The sequence below is a fragment of the Myotis yumanensis genome, unplaced genomic scaffold (genome assembly GCF_028538775.1).
Source record: "Myotis yumanensis isolate MYYU_CA2020_CCGP unplaced genomic scaffold, mMyoYum1.0.hap1 SCAF_1, whole genome shotgun sequence".
NCBI classification, from domain to species: domain Eukaryota; kingdom Metazoa; phylum Chordata; class Mammalia; order Chiroptera; family Vespertilionidae; genus Myotis; species Myotis yumanensis.
The window spans coordinates 17,318,556-17,337,992 of record NW_027223752.1 but is presented as its reverse complement, the minus strand read 5'-3'; the positions used below and the strand labels follow the sequence as shown (position 1 = coordinate 17,337,992).

The 19,437-nt window shown below is 54.0% G+C and overlaps 1 protein-coding gene across 6 annotated transcripts in view; it reads right to left on the bottom strand.

Annotated features, from left to right (window-relative positions):
- The window catches only part of TTC7B (tetratricopeptide repeat domain 7B), a 191,992-nt gene extending 183,085 nt beyond the window's left edge, over positions 1-8,907 (bottom strand). For all 6 annotated transcript variants that reach the window (XM_070414930.1, XM_070414946.1, XM_070414963.1 and 3 more), the window contains exon 1: positions 8,707-8,907. In XM_070414930.1, the coding sequence (XP_070271031.1) occupies positions 8,707-8,827 (121 nt within the window). In that variant the 5' untranslated portion in view covers positions 8,828-8,907. The remainder of the gene's footprint in view (positions 1-8,706) is intronic.
- Positions 8,908-19,437: the final 10,530 nt, after the last annotated feature.

Genomic DNA, 19,437 nt, shown 5'->3' with positions numbered 1-19,437 from the left:
GGAGCCAGGGCTCACAGCAAAGGGGCTGAGCCAGCTCTATGAGAGGAGAGAAGAGAGACAAGGAAGGGCAGCAGAGGGGACCGGAATCTTGCCCTGGAAAGGGCCACTCAGCAAGTGTCCACCCTACAGTTACACAAGAAACAGGATGAGGGCACAGGCAGTCAGTCAGCCCAAACAGCAGTCCATCACGGCCAGTATTCACGCAGAGCCCCAGCAGGCAGAGCCACGGACCGTCACCCTCAGGGTAACACCAAGACTCTTAGATGTGGAACCACGCCCTGGGTGGGCACACCCTCCCATGGGCCTCCACAGCCCTCGTCCCTCTGCCACTCTAGCCCTGACTACATGTATGCCACGTCTCTATGTACTGGACTTGAGCACAAGGATGGTCTTAGAGATCACTGCCTTCACAGTCCTCAGGATGGGGGCTGGCACACAGTAGGTGCTCGGTAGGTGTTTGAGGAGTGAATGAATCCAACTCAACTCCCTAAGGGCAGAGGCCAAGCTGTTCATTTAACAATGACTTGAGTACCTACTGTGTGCCAAACATGTTATTGGTGCTTGAGATTTAATAATGAACAAAAGAGTAAAAATATGCCTACCTCATGGGGCCGACAGCCCAGTGGTTTCATTCATCTTTGCATCCTCCTTACACCCCTCCCCCCACCCCCACGTGCTATCCCGGGCTCACTAACATGGTGAATGGATGGCTGGCAGAGGAGGTCGGGGGAGCTGTCAGAACCGGCTGAAGCCCTGGTTGTGCATTTACTAGTCCTGTGACCCAGCTTCAGACCTCAGTCACAGTCCAGTAGGACAGGAACCCCACCCCACAGCACATCTCTGCTGTTCTCGTTCCTATTGTTATCCTGTCTGCTTCCCCTCTCCCTGTGAAGGACCCTCCTTCCACACACAATACTCCTGATTCAGGGCTGCTTCCGATAACGCTGGTGCTGGAAACTTCATTATCTCATTCACTCTTCAAAACAACCTTTGAGATAGAGAGTGGGGCTCAGAGAAGATAAGTAACTCATCTGAGGCCAGGCAGCAATAAGTGGCAGAGCAGGAATCAAACCCGGGTCTGACATGGCCAAGTCCACTGCCTTCTGCTGCACCGGGTGTCTTTCCCCTCTGCTAAAATACCTGCCTCTGCCCAACAGGGTGAACTACTGTCCTGCTACCCAGGACTGAGGGCACCCCCGGATGTGGGACTTGCTTTCAGTGTTAAAACCACATAAGTCTCAGGGCAACTAAGATGAGTCAGTTACCCTAAAGCCACTCTCTGCCCAAGACCCTCCTCCTGGCTCTCTTCCAGGCCTCACCCACTGCCACATAAGCCCACCCTGCTCTCAGCCCCCGTAACTCAGGTGCTCCTTGCGGCCTTGTGAGTGATGCCATTGTTCCCCGCAGGCTGCAGGGTGACACTCTGTCCCACCCCTTGAACAATCATGGCCAAAGTTTGCTCCTGGAAGACCTTGGGCCACAATCACCTGGTGAACAATCCTGCTTCCTGAACCCAACCCTACTAAGACCTCCTGAAGCAGAAGCTCGGGCCCAGCCTGGGAACCTGAGTTGCTGAGCAGCCCCGGTGACTCAGCTGCCCAGAGCTGTAAGCTTCCTGTGGCAGGTGACCTGGTCACTCTATTTCTTGGGGTACAGGGCTCCCCTCACAGGAGGTGCTCATTAAATGCTACGGATTGAGGTTGAGGGCAGGGGCTTCCAGACCTGCCTGATCACACCAATCACCCGAGGCTTGATTTAAAAATGCAGATGTCACCCTAGCTGGTTTTGCTCAGTGGACAGAGCGACGGCCTATGGACTGAAGGGTCCCGGGTTCAGTTCCAGTCAAAGGCACATACCGGTTGCAGGTGGATGCAGAAGGCAACCAATCAGCGTGTCTCTCCCACATCGATGTTTCTCTCTGTCTCCCGTCCCCCCTCCTTTCTACTCTCTCTAAAAATCAATGGCAAGATAGCCTTGGGTGAGGATTAACAACATTTTTTTTAAAAAATGCCGATTTCCAGCACCCATCTGGACCCAGGGAATCACCCCTGAGGAGGCAAGGTCTGAGAATCCCTGATGCCCAGAGCTCCTCAGAGCATGCCCACAGACCAGCAGCTTCAGCATCGCCCACCCCAGACCTGCTGCGTCTAGAAATCTGGACTCTAACAAGCCAGCGTGGCGATTCTGGGATCGAGCGAGTTTATGAAAACACCAGTGAGCTAGAAAGAATAATGGAACTAGACTCGGAAGTGGGCGAGCCTCCAACTCAATGAACATCTCCAAGCCTCAGTCTACTCCATTCCTCCTGCAGCTGTTCTTGATGGTGGACTGGGGTCCGTGTGCACGTTCATGTCCAGAACCCAGTGCACAGCAGAAGCTCAAGAAATGCTTATTCATTCTTCTTACCCACTGGCACTATTTTAACACCCGGGCAGTCAGGAAAACTACGGTTCCAGAGGATCAAGTGATGTGCTCAAGGGCACTCGGAGGACAAGTGCCCGGGGATTCTGACTCCAGGTCTGGCAGGCCTCCGAAAGGACCAAAACACATCTGTTCTGTCTAGTCCTGGCACCTCCACCAACGCTACGCTTGAGCAGGGACAGACAAACCCGGAGGTCGGCAGAGGCTGCAGCCAGGCCATTAGGTTTCCTGTGGCTTGTGGCTTCTCTTTATAGTTTATGTGGCACCGATCTAATCCATCTGCCAGACACTGCTCATTCTCGTCTTGGTGGCTGATGGGGATGGTTTGGGGATGCCTCAAAAAAACCTCTTCTCTTTCTGGCTTCTCAGATGGGAAGCGCTGGCTTTCACGCAAGTCAAAGGCCTGCAACCCCGCAGCATCTGCCAAGCGTGAGGTCACCCAGAGGGACAGGAATCCACCCACGTGAGGTCAGTGTGAACAGAGCGCCCAGTGGGAAGCTGCCCGGCAGTTGCGGGTGCTCTGGGTAAGTAACGTGGTGCACCAGTTAGAATGACTTCAGCAGCATGTACGGGCCAAACACCTGACTCGGTGTGGCTTCAACAAGGAGGCTCTTATTATCTCTCCTAACAGGCAGCCCAGGGAAGGTCAGCAATGTGACAAGGGGCCATGTTCTTCTTGGCTCTGTGCTACCACTCTCCCTGGGTCGGCCTCACCCCTGGGCCGGGTGCCCTCAAGATGGCTGCAGCTCCAGGCCTCAAACACATTAACAATTTCCAGAGGAAAAAGAGAGACCATTCTCCTTCCCTTTTTTTTTTTTTTTTTAAATATGTCTTATCGCTTTCAGAGAGGAAGGGAGAGGGAGAAAGAGACAGAAACATCAATGAGAGAGAATCATTGATCGGCTGCCTCCTGCACTCCCTCCACTGGAACCTGCCACCCGCGGGAATCAAGCAGTGACCTCCCGGTTCATAAGTCCAAGCTCAACCACTGAGCCACTGGCTGGGCCCTGCTCCTTCCCTCTAAAGCAAGATACATCACTCTCAACCATGAGAAAACCTTTCCCAGAAGCCCCTTCCAGAGCAAATGTACATATCTCATTGGCTAAAATGAAGTCACATGCTCATCCCTCAACCAATCACAGGCAAGGGGGTGGACCCAGAGCCCACCTCCAGTAAAACATATGACACATGGCAGGTGGGGGCTGAAAGCTGAACAAACTCTCTGTCAGGAGGCCAGCCAGGAGGGAGGAAGAGGAGTGGAGGTGGAAAATGCTGGGTTGACAACCAGGGAGCCCCTGGCTGGCGGACACGCACTCAATGGCAGCAGCCCCAAAGGTAAACACCGGTCCCTGCAGGACTCCACTTCTCAGGGGTCGTCATCACTTGCCCTTTGGCCCTCACTGCATTTTGGAAGCCCTCGCCCGCCTCCCTTCGGCCTGTTCCAACTGCCCAGAGGCCTCCCCTCTGTCTGTGGGCCAATCCAATACAACGCACCAACAATGGGCTTTGAGCCCAATGGCTCATTCACGCAGAACCAGGATCCCCTGTCCTGTGCAGGCTGACCACCAACGTGAGGTGAGGCACCTGCCCAGGGGGGAACAGCCCAGAGCCGGGAAAGGGGGGACCACGCCCACCACTATGGACGCAGCTAACATCCAGTGCAGGCAGCGGCATCTTAAGCACATTTCGGTGGTTTTTTGTTGTTTTTGTTTTTCATTCGGTCCCTACAACTATCCGACAAATTTGGCACTATTATTTCGGGTTCACAATCCTTATCCACAATTTCTGAAATCTAGAATTCTCTAAAACCCAAAAGCTGTTAACTTACTGGGCAGCAAAACCTCAACTGAATCAACATGATGCCATTTATAGGCTATGCGTCCCTTTTGCAAGGACTGGTCATATGTTTTGATGCAGAAATACTGATGGGTTTTATTAGGAAGGGCTGCCCCTGACCCCCCTGGGAGTGTCACATAATGCCCAGCATATGTACCATAGTCTGAAAATTTCTGCATTCTTTTTAAAAATAATTTTTAATTGATTTTTAGAGAGAGAGGAAGGCAGAAAGAGAGAGAAATATCAACGTGAGAGTGAAACATCGATCAGCTACCTCCTGCATGACCCCGACCGGGGCTTAAGCCGTAACCCAAGCATGTCTCCTCATCGGGAATCGAACTGGAGATCTTTCGGTGCACGGGATGATGCCCAACCACCTGAGCCACACCGGCCAGGGCTGAAAATTTCTGGATTCTGAAACATATGTGGCCCCAAGGGTTTCAGAAAAAGAATTTGGGGTGTGTGGCAATACGGTACAAACGGGGTTTCTCCAGTGAAGCTACTCTCTTGGTTAGGAAACCACAGACCCACACTTCAAGCTGACACAACTGAACACCGGGGCCAGACCTCTGACCCACTCTGTCTGCCTCTGCCACTCGCCGGCTGGTGGCTTTAAGGACGACACCTCCCTCTCTGGGCCTGTTTTCTCGTCTGTAAAACGGGGAGGCTGAACTACACCAGTGGTTTTCAACTGTGTTTTTTAAGTTGTTATTAGTTGTCCCTTCCAGGGAAACTTTCCAGAAAAGTGCCGCTGCTCCCGTGAGTGAGACCTGCCCACCAGCCACCAGGACCCAAAAGCTTGTTCCCAAGGGGTTCCTCCATAGCACAGTTTGAAAACGGCTACATGGCCCTGGATGGTGTGGCTCAGCTGGTTGAGCATCGTCCCAGGCACCAAAAAATTGCAGGTTCGGTCACCAGGAGGCAGCCAATCGATGTTTCCTTCTCACATCGATGTTTTCATTCTCACTCTCGCTCCATCCCTTCTTCTCTAAAAATCAATAAAAGATATATTTAGAAAAATAAAGAAGAAAATTGCTATACAGTGTGGTCTCTCAGGTCCCATCTGGTTCTAACAGTGTCTTCTTGGAGGCAAACAACCTTTCCTGTGAAGGAAGGACAGCTGGGACAGATCTGAACCAGACCCTGACAGACGGGTAGGCTTCCGTCCTGCGGAGAGGCCTCCAGAGCCAAACAGCACGGGCACAGGTGGAAAGACAATCACAAGGTGAGCGAGACGATCCAGGAGGCCCTACCAGCCACGGTGAAGGGAGGACGTGCTAGAAAGGTTGGCTGGTCAAGGGAAGGAATGTCAGAAGTCCTCCGCCCTTCCCATTCGGAGCCTGAAATTCCTCTAAAGAGGAGGCTGAGGGAAAAGTTGAGCAGTCCTGGCCCCACTGTGCGTAGCCACAAGGTCACAACCCTTCTGTCCTGACGACAGTGACCATGAGCCCCAATGCCTAGCTCAGAGCCATCCATGTGTTACTGTCAATTAGTGAATGTCTTGAATTCAAAAATCAGGACATATGGTCGGCCACAAAAACATGTCCTATGACAGGACAGGGATCTGAAAGCGGGATGACTGCCTTGGGAAGGTCAGGATGGAGGGTCACGGAGGTCCTGGTGTCAGAGGGCAGGAGACTGCTATACCCCGGGAGTGTCCAAAGAAGTCATTCGAAACAACAGTGCCACCTTCTCACCCCGGACTCGCAGTTAAACCTCATCCTTGTTTCCAAAGGAGACCCTGGGGCCAGCCCACCATTAACTGCCCCCTCTTTTTACATATATGTTTGTATTGATTTCAGAGAGAGGAAGGGAGAAGGAGGGAGAGAAAGATAGAAACATCAACGATGAGAGAGAATCATCGACAGGCTGCCTCCTGAATGCCCCCTACTGGGGATCGAACCCGAAACCTGAAACCTGGGCATGGGCCCTGACTGGGAATCAAACCGAGACCTCTTGGTTCATGGGTCGACGCTCAACCACTGAGCCACACCAGCTGGACCAAAGTTAGGCTTTTGATTCCCATTCTAAGATGAGGAAACTGAGGGCTCAGAGTAGCTACCTCCACAGGAACTGTCTTAATATTACACACACGGCATTAACTCACTTTCCTTATTCTAAGCAACAAATGCTTTAGCTTAAGGATTTTCTCAAATCTATCCAGAACTTGACATCCAATGCATCTGAGGGGGAGCTGATGCCCCCAAAATCAGGAGGAAGTCCCACCACTGGTTCAGGGGAGCCCCTATCAGCCAAAGGAAGGGAAGGAACTTCCTTCTAACATTTCTCTGAACCCCAAAGGAGTGCCCAATAATTCTGTTTTTATTTCATCTTTTTCTTTGCTTTTCTTTTTTTAATCTTCCTGAGCAATCTCTTTGACCTTTTCAGGTCTGGCGACCTTTTGCCATCAATGGCTGCTGCTCACCATGTGGGTTCTGGGGCAGAAATCTACCTCTCATGAGTTTCCCAAAACCAACCTTGCACTCAGACCCACGGGCCACAGTGCCCCTCACAACTCACTTCCCCGCCCCAACACCCATCAATGACCGTGGCTTAGGCCACAGGGACAAGGCCCTGGGAAGGGAGATGAGTCCAGAGGCCCGTGAAGGTAAGCTGGGCCCATGCCACCGGAAGCCCATGTCCCCTCATTCCAGAGACCACTGTGCTGCCAGCTGCCCTTCTTCCCCTACCCATCATTCTCAGTTGCATCAACTCTTGTTTTCTTTAAATCGCTTACTCTCTGAAGCCATCCTATTTATTAACTTCCACGTTTATTGTCTGTCTCCTCAAAGGAGGATGAGCACGTGAGAGTGGGGGCTTGGCCAGTGGTGGGCACACATATACTGGTTGAATAAATGAGCAAAGAAAGCAGGAGACAAGTGGCTCTTATGGAAAAACCCAGGGACCTCACAAATGAACCCCTTTAATCCTAACGTGGTCATATAATACCCTGAAGGTATTATATGCCCTCATAGCTGGGAAGCGACACAGTAAACCCAACTCCAAGAAGAAACGAGAAAAATGCTGCAGGTGAGGAGAAGCAAGAGGACAAGCTAGTGAGCCTCACGGGAAGGACGAGGTCAAGCTGCCAGGCCCATGGGACGGAACACCCCGTCCTCAAATGCTAACTTCACTGCAAAGAAGTCATCCTTCCATTTCCAGCATGCTGAGCCCAGGCAGGCCTGTGCCTCCTCCACGTCCCTGACCTGGTCCTGACACCTGCATTCGCCCAGGAAACCCTCCCTCCCGCCCCCCCCCCCCCCCCCAAGCACGGGGCACCACGGCTGAGAGTACGCAGAACCAAGTCCTCATTTCGAGGCAAGAAAACCATAAAAGGCACACATGTACACCATTCTTGAAGAGGACATGTGACATCCCTCTCTATTTCTGGGTCCTCTGAGGTGAGGAGGTTGAAAACAGTGGATGTCCTTCCTTATGGCGCTGGCACTCCTTCATGCCTTCCTTCGTGCCTTTGCTCAGCCCACAGGTGTCAACCCGCCTCCGGAAGCCAGAGATGAGACGAGACAAAACCTCTGCCCTCTCCCCAGTCCACGGGTGCCTGTGGTTTTGGCAGGTACTAACAGACAAGCAGATATCAACAGTGCTTGCTTCCAAAACAAATAAGGCCACGCGGAGCTATGCTCTCACATGGGCTTTTCAGAGGCAATTTAGATCTGATTGGGTCCAAGTACCAGTTCAGGCAGTGGGGTCATGGACTAACTCCAGGCACCAGGTTCCTACTCAGTGACTCCATCGGACTCCCCTCCCCTCCCCTAGGCACCAAGCCCCTCACCCAGCCAACCCCATTTCCCTACATTCTTCAACCCCATCCCCACCTCTCCCTACAGGACTGTCCCTCCTGACTCCCTGCCTCTATGTCCCCTGTTTTCCTAAACCTGACTCCCTAGGTCCACAGCTTGGACATCCTAGCCTCTCAACCGCAGGACAATCATCTCAGCCCGCCTTCACCACCCCACACACAGCCGGGGCCTGAGCTTCTGCCTGCAGCCCCTTCACCCATATGTTTACAAACCATATTTCCCGGGGGTCCCTGCTCAACACCCCTATCCATGCAGCCTGGCTGCCTGAGTACACCATGCACACAGCCTGGAGTCCCAGACACACGCACACCCGCGTCCCGGGGAGCAGCCTGCCCCATCACCTCCAACTTCTTAGAACCCCAAGGCCGGCCGCTGACCCCCTGGCACCCGGGTCAGCACCCAACTCCCGAGACCCCTCCACCGACCGCACAGGAGCCCTCGCCGGCCCGACATCCCACGCGTGACTCCGGGGGGACCCCGGCTCCCAAGGCCCTGGCCCCACGCCCCTCCCCTCTGGCGCCCCGGCGGCCCCGATGCGCCCTGCCCGCGCCCCGCCCGCCCGCCCGCTGCGCCTGGGGCCGGCCCACCCGCCGCAGGCCCCGCTCCCGCAGCCCGGCCCGGCGCCTACCGTTGGCGATGAGCTTGGCCGACAGCTGCTTGACGAGCTCGGGGATCCGCTCCCACTGGCACTCGGAGCGGCAGCGTTCGATCTCCGTTTCCAGCCGCGAGCCCGCCTTCTTGGAGGCCATGGCGCCCGCCCGCCCGCGCGCAGGCCCCGCAGGCCCCGCCGCCGCCGGCGCCCCCTCGCCGCTCCCGCCGCTGCCGCGGGCTCGGGCTCGGGCTCCGGCTCCGGCTCCCGGCTCCCGGCTCCGCGGCGTAACGGGAGCGCCGGCTGGGCAAGGGGCGGGGAGGCGGCGGCGGCGGGCGGCGCGAGGAGCGGCCCCTGCCGGCCAGGGCCGGAGCCGCAGCCGGGCCGGTCGGGGCGCAGGCGGGGCCTGGAGAGGCCAGCGACCCCGGGAAAGGTCACCGCGCAGGCCGGCTCGGGGCTCGGGGACCGGGATGGGGCCGGTGGGGGGGCGGTCCTGCCGGAGCTGGTCCTGCCGCCTCGGGTGTCCAGCAGCTCCCCGGGGCCTGGTTGGCATGTGCCCCCAGGAGGCGCCCTCTGCCCGGGCACCTTGGCCGCCACCCTGCCCGCAGGTGGGCTGGCACAGCACCTGCCCAGGGAGGGGCCCCGTGAATGTCTGGGGAGCTGAACTGAGCCGGGCAAAGGCGCCAGCTGCCTTGCGCTCGGGGGAGAATGCGGTCACCAGTGGGGTTTCCTCGCCTTGGCCCTGGAGACCCAGGGCTGGGGGCAGGTGCCCCCGCGGCGCCTTCTTTCCGCTATTCAGTAGCTGTGTTGTGATCACCTGCTGTGTGCCAGGCACTGTTGTAGGTGCTGGGGATACAGTGGAGAACCGGACAGACAAAACGCCTCCCTCGGTGGAGCGAAGATCCCCGTGAGGATGGAACTCCAGGTATGAGGAAGCACCAAGCCAGCAGCAGCAGCAGCATCCCTTCCTGGGCCTTCCCCCGCCTTCCAGGAGCTCTGGCTGTCGCATGCAGGGTCGCCTCTCCTCCCCGCAGCAGCCTGGGCCACCGTTTACCAATGAGGAAGCGGAAATGCAGACACTGAGAGATGTGATGCTGGAACATCAGGAGCTGCCTTCTGCTGTGACCAGCATAACCTTCAAGCACCCCTCCACCCCTCCACCCCCCCAAGGCCAACAAGGTGATGAAGGTGGACCTGATGGATCTCAGACTCTGCGGACAGCCCAGAAAGGGGGAGCAGAAGGTGAAAGTTTCAACAGGGGGCGCTTTGGTGCCCTGGTCCCTTTGGTTCCACCAACAGGGGGAATAGGGAGGGGAGGAGAAGGAATCTCCACCGGAGGCATTTCTCCTCCCTCAGGCCCCTATCTTGTCATCTCTAGCACAGTGGTCTGTCCCTCCAGATGTTTGCCTGGAATGTTCTCTCCCCTCTGGGCCAGGAGGGAAGTACCTGTTCATTCTTTGAGACCCAGCCCAAAGGTCCCCATGAAGCCTTGCTCAACATCCGACAGACCCCGGGTGGTCCCACAGCAGTGGTATCTCCTCCAGGTAGGACTTTCTCGTAGCAAACGTTGCCGTAATAACAGGTAATGTTTACACGGCCTCAGTTGCCGCACTGTCGTGTACAGTGTTGGTGTCTCTCTCTCTGCCCAGCTAGTTGGTAAGTTCTAGGACAAGGCCTGTGTTGCACAGGGGCAAAGTGGAGCTTGAACCCTGACTCAGCATGTGCGACCTGGGCAGTGGTATTTAACCTCCCCATGCCTTCCAAACCTACAGCTCCTCAGCTGTAATGCCTACCCCACAGAGCTGGTTGAGAATTAAATGAGAATATACAGGTAAAGCAATAAAACGGTGTTGGTTTGCCTTAAGAGTGCAACAAATGTGAGCTCTCATTCCGTGTGTCTGTACCCTTTCCACCCAGTGTAGGGCCTGCCACAGTGTAGGAGCTTGAATAAGAGAGTGATGAATGAATGAATGAATGAATGAATGAATGAAGCTGAAGATCTCCAAGGTCTAGAATCAGCCTTCAGATGGTTTCCTTTAGGGTTTAGCACAATAACAAATACACAACAGCGACTGCCTGCGAGGCTTCCACCTTCACGGCAGGCCACCATGGACTCTTCCCACCAGAGGACTCTTCGGACCATTTGCTTGAGCGCTGAGGTTGCTGGGGTACAGGGTTGAGAGCAAAGGCTGACAAACATTGTCGGCCTGACCCAGCAGAGGGAAAGAACTTTCGGAGCCTTCACTGCGTGGAGCCAGAGAGCGGGACCTCTCGGTCTCTGGGCTCCTTCCCACACCTGCGCGGTTTGACCCTCGCCCATGGCCCAGGCTGCTCTGGCAGCTGTCACAACCACCGCAGAGGCAAAGGATTACACGGGGAGAAGATCCCCAAATTGTTTTCCAGGTGAGCTTACCTGCAGGTGGCACGGAGGGAAATTCGGAGGGAAATTCGGGAGTGGGAGGTCATTGGTGCTAATGATAGTAATTAAGCCAACCTCTTTTTCCCAGGCATTGGTATTACAGGTTTGACAAGAATCGAAAAAATCACAGTCTGTAGCTGAATCCAGCCTGGAAGCCTGGCAATGCCCAGCAGGCAAGATGACTTCAGGCTAATTTCTTGAGAAAAGCCGGCTTATCTGGGGCAGTAGAGCCAGGCAGAGCTTCAGGGCGAAGGTCAGCGCAAATGGGGTGCCTCTGTGGTCTGGAAATCTCCCGTCCCTCTCTTCCTGAAAGCCTGGGTTCCCTGTACAACTAGAATAGAGGAAGAGGTGAGCAGGGGAGGGGGAGGAGAGAGAACGGGCCGGTGGGGTCGGGGGAGCTCAGGGGAAGCAGACACCAGTGAAAGGAAGGGCTGGGCCTTTGCCCTTGTGCCTGCCTCAGCCTGGAAGGCTCTTCCCCACAGACCCACCGGGTCCTCCCTCCCTTCCATTAGGTCCCTGCCCAAGGCCACCTCCTCAGAGAGGCCCTCCCGGACCAGCTAGCTAAACAAACCCTTCGCTCCCTCACCTCTCACTCTGCTATGGTTTTCTTCTTGCCACCTGACCTACGTTGGTTACTTTAGTATTTCTTTTCTGTCTCCCCTCACTAGAATGTAAGCACCGTGAGGGCAGGGATTTTTGTGTGGTTTTGTTCACGGCTGCATCCCAGCACTGAGAACGGTACCCAGCACGTAGTAGGTGCTCAGGAAATATTTGTGGAGTGGGTGAATAAGCAGAAGGAAGCTGGTGGGGCTGGGTTGGACAGGAGGACTCCAGGCGTGAGCAGCCCAGTGGACAGGCCCACAGAGAAGCGGGAATCGGCTCGCTGAAGCACGTGGGTCAGGTGTAAGGGGGGACAGAAATCCCGAAGCAGGAAAGGACAGGGGTCTCAGTGTGCTAACACACAGTCACTTCTAACCTTTGACCCTTTGACCTCACCATGCCGAGCAGCAACCCAGTCGCCTGAGCCTGGAGCAGCTGGCCCCGTGGCAGGCGCTGCAGCATTGCTCATGGGGACCGCGGAAGCCAGGCCCCAGCTTGCAGGCCTGGGGCTTGAGTAATGATAGCTGCAGTGCCTTCGGATGGTTTTTAATTATGAAATATTTGACACATGAGAAAACATATCATCAAGAGGTGCCTGTGTAATAAAATGAACACCAGGGAACTGACAGCCTATCCCAGAGTTAACCACCGCCTTGATTTTTGTGTTTTTGTGAAACCCTCACTTTTAAAAAAAAGTAGTTTTATCACCCACCAAACTCACTTTCTGCCAGCCTTTGTAATAGGAGTGTGATATGTACCCCTACACATGCTATTGTTTGGGTTCCACTTTCTAAAGCTGACACCCTGTTCTGTGACTTGCTTGTTTTGCTCATTATGTCCCGGGATTTGTCCTTGTGGCACGTGGCTGCCCTGGTTCCTTCCTTTTCTCTGGTGTGCAGTACTCCCTCTGGACTCTACCGCCCTTGAGTTATCATCCTCCAGGCTCCTATCTCCAGTGCCAGGTCTGCCTTTACAAACGAGCCTGCTGTCCAGTGGGGCCAAATCCAGTGGGGCCAAATCCCTGGAGAGGCCCCAGGGATTTGGGGCCTCCGTGCCCACGTTTTGAGCAGGGCCTCCGAGGATGATTTAAGATGACTGTGCCCCTTACCCCTTCAAGGTCTCGTTTCTTCCCTTGGCCTGGAGCCAAGGTTCCCACTGTAGGGACAAACCAGCAGGGACCTTGCGGGGCTACTTCGGTTCAGGCACTGACGCCGGTGTTTCTAATTTACCACCTGTTGCCATTCAAGAGGGATGGACAGATGGAGGAGGCTGGCTGGCCCCTTGAGGGGAGTCTGTTCCCAGGCTGGCCTTCAGCTTTGCGAGTCCAGAAACATGTGGGTGCTCCAGGGTGCTCCCCTATCCCACTCATGAAGCCCATCAGAGACCATTGTTACCCTCCACACCCACTCTCCTATGTGTTGGAAGCCATTCCCCCACCACCCCATACCCAGAGACCCTGTTCCCTGGGTCAGGACGCATGCAGAGCTGAAATGCTTGTTAGGAGGTTGTTTTTGGTTTAAACCTGTGCGGTAGGAATCCCTTGTCTTCAGGAGTGTTTTTTCACACTCAGAGTTCTGGGAACCCTTTCCTGTTATCTTATATATCCCCTGTCCTACTTTTCTCCAGAAAGGCCAAGAGTGGCTTGTGGTAAAATGCCCTCTTCTACATGTAAATAACAACAAAGGAGAGATCATCTGACCCGCTGGGCAGCCGGAGAAGCATACAAGCACTCCCGATTGTTTCCTTACACAGAATCAGATGCCGGCTTGCGGCTTGCGGGAGGATCACCATGCAGAACCTCTCCCTGGGGAGTCGTGGGCATTCCGTTCCTTCCTTCGGCAGGCATTTGAGGTCATCACTGGATGAGAAGGGCAGGAGGCCAGGGTCAAGCCCTGCCTCCACCCATCACCAACTGGCTTATGACCAGGCACCCTGCAATTTTCTCATTTGTAAAATGAGATCACTGCTCTAGGCGGCTGCTGGGCTCCCGCCCACGATTCCCTCTTATCGGAGTGAGGCTTGGGCAGCTGCTGGGATGTGAGGAAGCCCGGTTCCCTGATTGATATGTGGGTTCTCCCAAGCAGGGGCCTGCAGCACCCCTCTTAGCTCTCAGGCAGCAGATCGGGTGTGGAGGGCGGAATGCCACACTGAAGCTGGAGTTAGGAGGCCCGGGTCTGGTTTTCATCGCTGTGACCAGCCTGCCGTGTGGCCCTGTGAAAGTCATATCCCCAGCCTGGGTGTCAGTTAATGCTCACGTTCATTAATTGTGGGGGAGATGCTCTCTAGCATTCCACGATCAGGTCGGGTTTGCGAAATTCATCCACTGAGAAGCAAGACAAAACTCATTTAAACGCACGGTTAGGATAAGTGGGAAATAAGCATGATCTGTTAGGTACGTGGGAAAGGCGCGGGGAAGATGATTCTACCAGCTAACCCCCAGCAACACATCCGTTCAGGTCAGCGCAGCAAACCAGTTCTTTGGTTGGTTGAAGGGACACGAAAGCCTTTGTCAGAGAGCAGAATGGCCTCCTGAGGCATCTGTTGTTTGAAGAGCAGCCAGCAAAGCTTGCAGACCCCGTTAGCAACTCAATCTCCTTCAGCCTCGGGGGTGGGGCCCGCGCCGCTCTCTCCTGCACGAATGAGAGGCGGCGGCAGCCAATGAGAGAGCCGACCGATGAGGTCATGGAGCTCCTCGGCATTTCATTGGTGGATGCGCGAGGCTTGGGCCGGCCGCGGGGCGGGGTGTTGGGTCGCAGCCGGGGCACAAGAGTCGGGGCTGGGACTGTCTCCCAGCATTTATCTACCCTGAGGAGCGAGCCGCACAGTGAGTGGGACCCGGTCTCCTCCTGCAGGAAGAAATGAAGATGCCCGGAGGCTGGATTTACTGATTCCGGGGGAACCCTCATGGTCTTTGGTGAAAGTGGAGGGTGGTTTGTTATAGTCCAATAAAACACACTAGCCTTTTGGGAAGTTGAGCAAAGTCTGTTGGCCGGTCATCTTTGATTTCCCCCACCCAAGGCTGGGAACAAAGACATTTCTGACGTTTTGAAACTTTTTTAAACCGTGATTCTCAAACCCTGATAAGTGCAATGGGGTCCAGAATGCTGGTTGCACACCAGGCTCCATGCCCCCTTGGTTGATGGAGGCAATTAAATCTCAAAATCCATGCCCCAAACCTGCAGTTGAAGAAAATGACAGGCCCAGGGGCGTGGGCCCCACTTTGGGCCACAACACATGGAAAGAATTATCAGAACTTGTTAGAAATGCAAATCCCTGGGCTGTGCCAGCCCAGACCTAGCGGCACCCCTAGTGGTAAATCAATAAACATCAGTTGAAGAAAGATCACTTTCCCCACCTTCCTGAGGCCCAGCTGCCTTCCCCTCCCTGGGTTCTCTCATAACAAACACCCCTCCCAGCTGACCCGTGTGGGTCCCTGTGATTTACCAATGTTAACCGAAACGTAAACGGCCAAAGCAAGAGGCAACAAGCATTTATTGGAGACCCAAACAAATTGCTATTTGGGAAGCGCTGATTCAGGCAGAAACCCAAATAGTGTTCCGATTAGTGGGTGAAGGCAAGGAGTCTCTAAGAGGAAGGAATTTCCGTTGGGGTTAATAAGTGAAGGAAGAGATGTCTACAGGTGCAAGTGAGTGAAGTTATTCTTTAGCTCAACATGGTGGTGTTAATTCTGAGGACTGCCTGTCATTTTCAGTCTGGTAGTCAGAATGTCTGCTTCCCTGTCAACTGTGGTTTGGAACAGGATGCTGCTTTCGGCCCGTTCCAAGGTTACTTTGCCCAGTTCAAACGCAACAAAGGTTTGAGGTCTAAGATGTGCAACGCAGTTCCTCTGGGATGGCAGCTCCGACTCCATTTTTTTAAAATAAATTTTTATTGATTTCAGAGAGGAAGGGAGAGAGAGATAGAAATATCAATGGATGAGAGAGAATCATTGATCAGCTGCCTCCTGCACGCCCCACACTGGGGATAGAGCCCACAATCCAGGCATATGCCCTGACAGGGAATCGAACCATGACCTCTTGGTTCATAGGTCCACGCTCAACCACTGGGCCACACAGGCCGGGCATCGATTCCATTTTGAATTGGCTGCTTTTGCATTATTTTCCACCCACCCAAGGACTCCTAAGGGATTCAGCTTTGTTTTACAGACAAGGAAACTGAAACCAAGCAGCTTGCTCAGGTCATGTAGCAACCGGGACACCGTGGGATAGTGGGGATGAGAGAACTGAGCTTTCAGGCCACTGCTGCCTCCCCGGGGACTGCCCCTCATGACCTCAGGTTGCAGACCAGGGCTCTCTCCACAGCTAAGCTGTCCCCTCGTGCCTCCTGTTGCAAAATACTGCCCGGAATAGTCTGTGGTCAGCAGAAAGATGCTGACAGCAACGTCTATTCTAGGAAGTTACTTTATTTTTTGATGAACTACAGTGGACTGGGTGGCTTGAATGAGTCTGTGGCTGAAGGTGCATGCCATATTGCACTGGTTCTCGCCCCACCCAGATTTCTTTTATATGATATAAGAGGACATCTTTTTAAAGAGGTCCTTGGGTCTCTATTGCTGCAGTCCAGGCAAGCCAACCCTTTCGCCCAGAAGAAAACAGTCCCAACTGCCCCTAACACTCTTCTAAGGAGCATCCCCAGGGAAATGGGGCCCTTGCACTTGGCTTGGGACCTCAACAGATGCGTGCTGAGCAGCTGGCTCAGCCTTGACCACCTGGATGACTCTTGTCAAACTCAGAGCTGGTGCTGATCAGGGAAGGCAGGGAGCAGAAAAGGCAGAATTAGATGCCCTTACTCACAGGAGGCAGAATGGCCGTTTGTCGGCATTGTGGCCACCTGGGATCTTGATCTCCTTTCCTGCACTTGGAGAACCCCCCACCTGATAAGGCAGAACCTGCCTCCCGTTGGAGAAGCTGAAATGCCAGGCACTCACGGTGCCAGACTCCCTTATGGCTCCAATGAGGCTAATGACCTCAGCCCTGCAAGGCAGACACCACTCGGAGTCCAGGGCAGCTGCGTTTCGATTCCGTTGTGGTTGTCTGGCAGCTGCGGATGAGGTTGGTGCTGGTGTCCGTGGGTGCCCAGGCCCAGTTGTGGTGGCAGGGCTCTCTCTCCCTCCTGTGGGTGCCCAGGCCCAGGAGTGGTGGCAGCAGTCTCTCTCCTGCCAGAACAGCCTCTGTTGCCCCACTGCCCAGCTCGGGCCTGGCCCCCTTCCTCCCGGAGATTATGAAGTCCTGAGATTAACCCGTTTCTGCCTAAATGAGCCAGGGTTGGCTTGTGTGGCTTGTAAGGGAGTAGGGTGCGGGCGGAGGCTTCTCGGAGGAGGGCCAGGCGCTGGCAGGGCAGGAAGAGGTGCGGGCGCCCAGGGAGAGGATGTGGTGCTCGGGCCTGGAGAGGCCCCGCAGCACCGCTGCCCTCAGAGTCACAAGTTGTGCGGAGGGAAGTGAGTCACACAGCGGTCAAGTCCTCCCGCTCTCCGCAGGGTGAATCTGGGAGGGTTTTCCTGCGCCTCTGGCTTCTCTTCCTTTGCTGCTTTCTGAGCAAAGACCCTCCGGCTTTCCCCGGGGGAAGGGGAAGAGGGGTTAGGAGGGAAAATTACTATCAGCCTCATCACAGGCAGCTTCTCCGGTTTGATTGGGAATTTCCACTGCTCCCTGGCCTTGAGCCCAAAATGCTGCTAAGTCCTTCACCTAAAGTACTATTTTAACTAGGGGTGGACTTCCTGTCACACTTAGCATCCTGGGCACTCAACCCAGCACCTGCCACCTGCTGCCTTCTGCAGGTCATTGGCACTGTGTGTCCACTTCTCGCTGTGTCCCTCCTGTTGGGCTCTGGGTTCCTGGGCAATAACGGCCGTGCCTTAGTCTTCTGTGCAACCTCCCGGATGCACAGCTGCCCTGGGCTCATCAGCCACCCATCCATTCAAAGAGGGTGCCTTTGGGGAGCCCCAAAAGGAAAGAGAAGGGAAGTCCCTCCCTCTTCACCAGGCTCATCTCCTTTCCCAGAGGAAGGAGCACTTGGGGTTTGCAGCTCTCTGTCATTTTGTCTGACACGCTGTGCTTTTATATAACAGGTGCCCACCACTCCTCCTGCTGCAGGCATTTGGGTATTTGCTTCTCCGAAAAGACTCCGAGTGTCCGAAAGGCCAGGACTGGGTCTGGATCACTTCCACATCCCTCACATCCTCTGGGTTGATGGTTGGCATGCCATGGTTATTGACTGAAGAAACATTCATTGAATGGGATGGTCATGTCAGAGACTACCTGCAGCATCTGTGTGGTGTGTTAGAATGTGTAATCTTTAAAACAAGTTGAGATATAAGTCACGTAGCATACGGTCTTCATTTAAATAACATCATTCAGTAGCTGTTAATATAATCAGAGTTGTGCAACCATTGCCACAATCAATGTGAGGACTTTTTGTCATCCTCGAAAGAAACCTTGGACCCACTGGCAGCCACTCCTCGCTGCCCCACTCCAGCTCCTGGCAAACACGAGTGGGTTTTCTGTCCCCGTGGACTTGCCTACCTGACCATTGCATATACATGGAATCATACCAATGTGCTCCTTCATAATCGGCTCCTCTGACTTAGCATAGTGTTTTCAAGGTTCCTCCACACTGTAGCACAGTATCAGCACTTCACTCAATTTTATGGTCGGATAATGTTCCATTGTGTGGACACCACATTTATTGGTCCACTCATCAGACAAGGTGGCCTCCACTTCTTGGCTATTGTGAACAAAGCTCCCACGAAGGCTGGCCACTGGGCTGCCCCCGGCGAAGATTTCCCAGAGAGAATGTGTGGCCCCTGTTACAGTGGCTGTCTACTCACGTCGCATAAAGTAAGGTGCGCTGATGCCGGGGAACCTGTGGCTGAGGCGGTGAGTCACGGCCTTCCACGCTGTGGAGGGAACGACGGGGGCTCCAGCACCATAGACTGAATCACACCACCTCGCTGTGATCTGGGTTTCTTTCTTCTGCAAACGTGCAAATCAATATTTGGCATCTAGTGGGCCTTTTTCCAAAGGTTATCTCCGAATAAACCCCTCAGTGTCCTGAAAATGAAAATTATTCCATTATTCTGTGTTAACATAAAAACCATTGAAACCTGTAAAGAATTTTTGTGTTAATTTGAGCCAAACTGTTGACATATGCCAGGAAGCAGAACCTCAACGAATTGAGATAATGCTCCGAATTGAGATAATGCTCCGAAGAATGGTGGGGTTACATTTGTATTTATACATTTGCAATCAAATGAGGGACATAGGTGGGTTACATGAAATTCATTGGTGATAGATTAAGGAGGAGGGATAAAGCAAAGCAGGGAAACCCCTGGGATTGGATAAAAAGTAAAATGATGGACACATACTTAGGTGGGTGCAGGACAATTAACATGATAATGAAGGAATTTGTGGTATCTGTCCTGGCGCCCAGCACATTTTGTTGTGCCCCAGGGGCTCCAGAAAAAGGGAAGTTACAAGTTACCCAGACATTTCAAGGGTGTGTTATCATAGATGCAAAAAGACAGATAGGCTCAGTTAAGGCAAAGGTTGATCTTGTCAGTGAAGATACTGGCCTAGGATGTAACTGCCCACCATAACTGCTTTTAGTTAAAGTTTAATTTCAGACCATCCTTTGTGGTTACTTTAGGTCTCTGAGTTTGCAAGACTGCCATGCAGGCCTCCCCTGAGCTTGTCAGGTCAGCATGTGGCCCCTTTTGTTCACATCTGTGACAT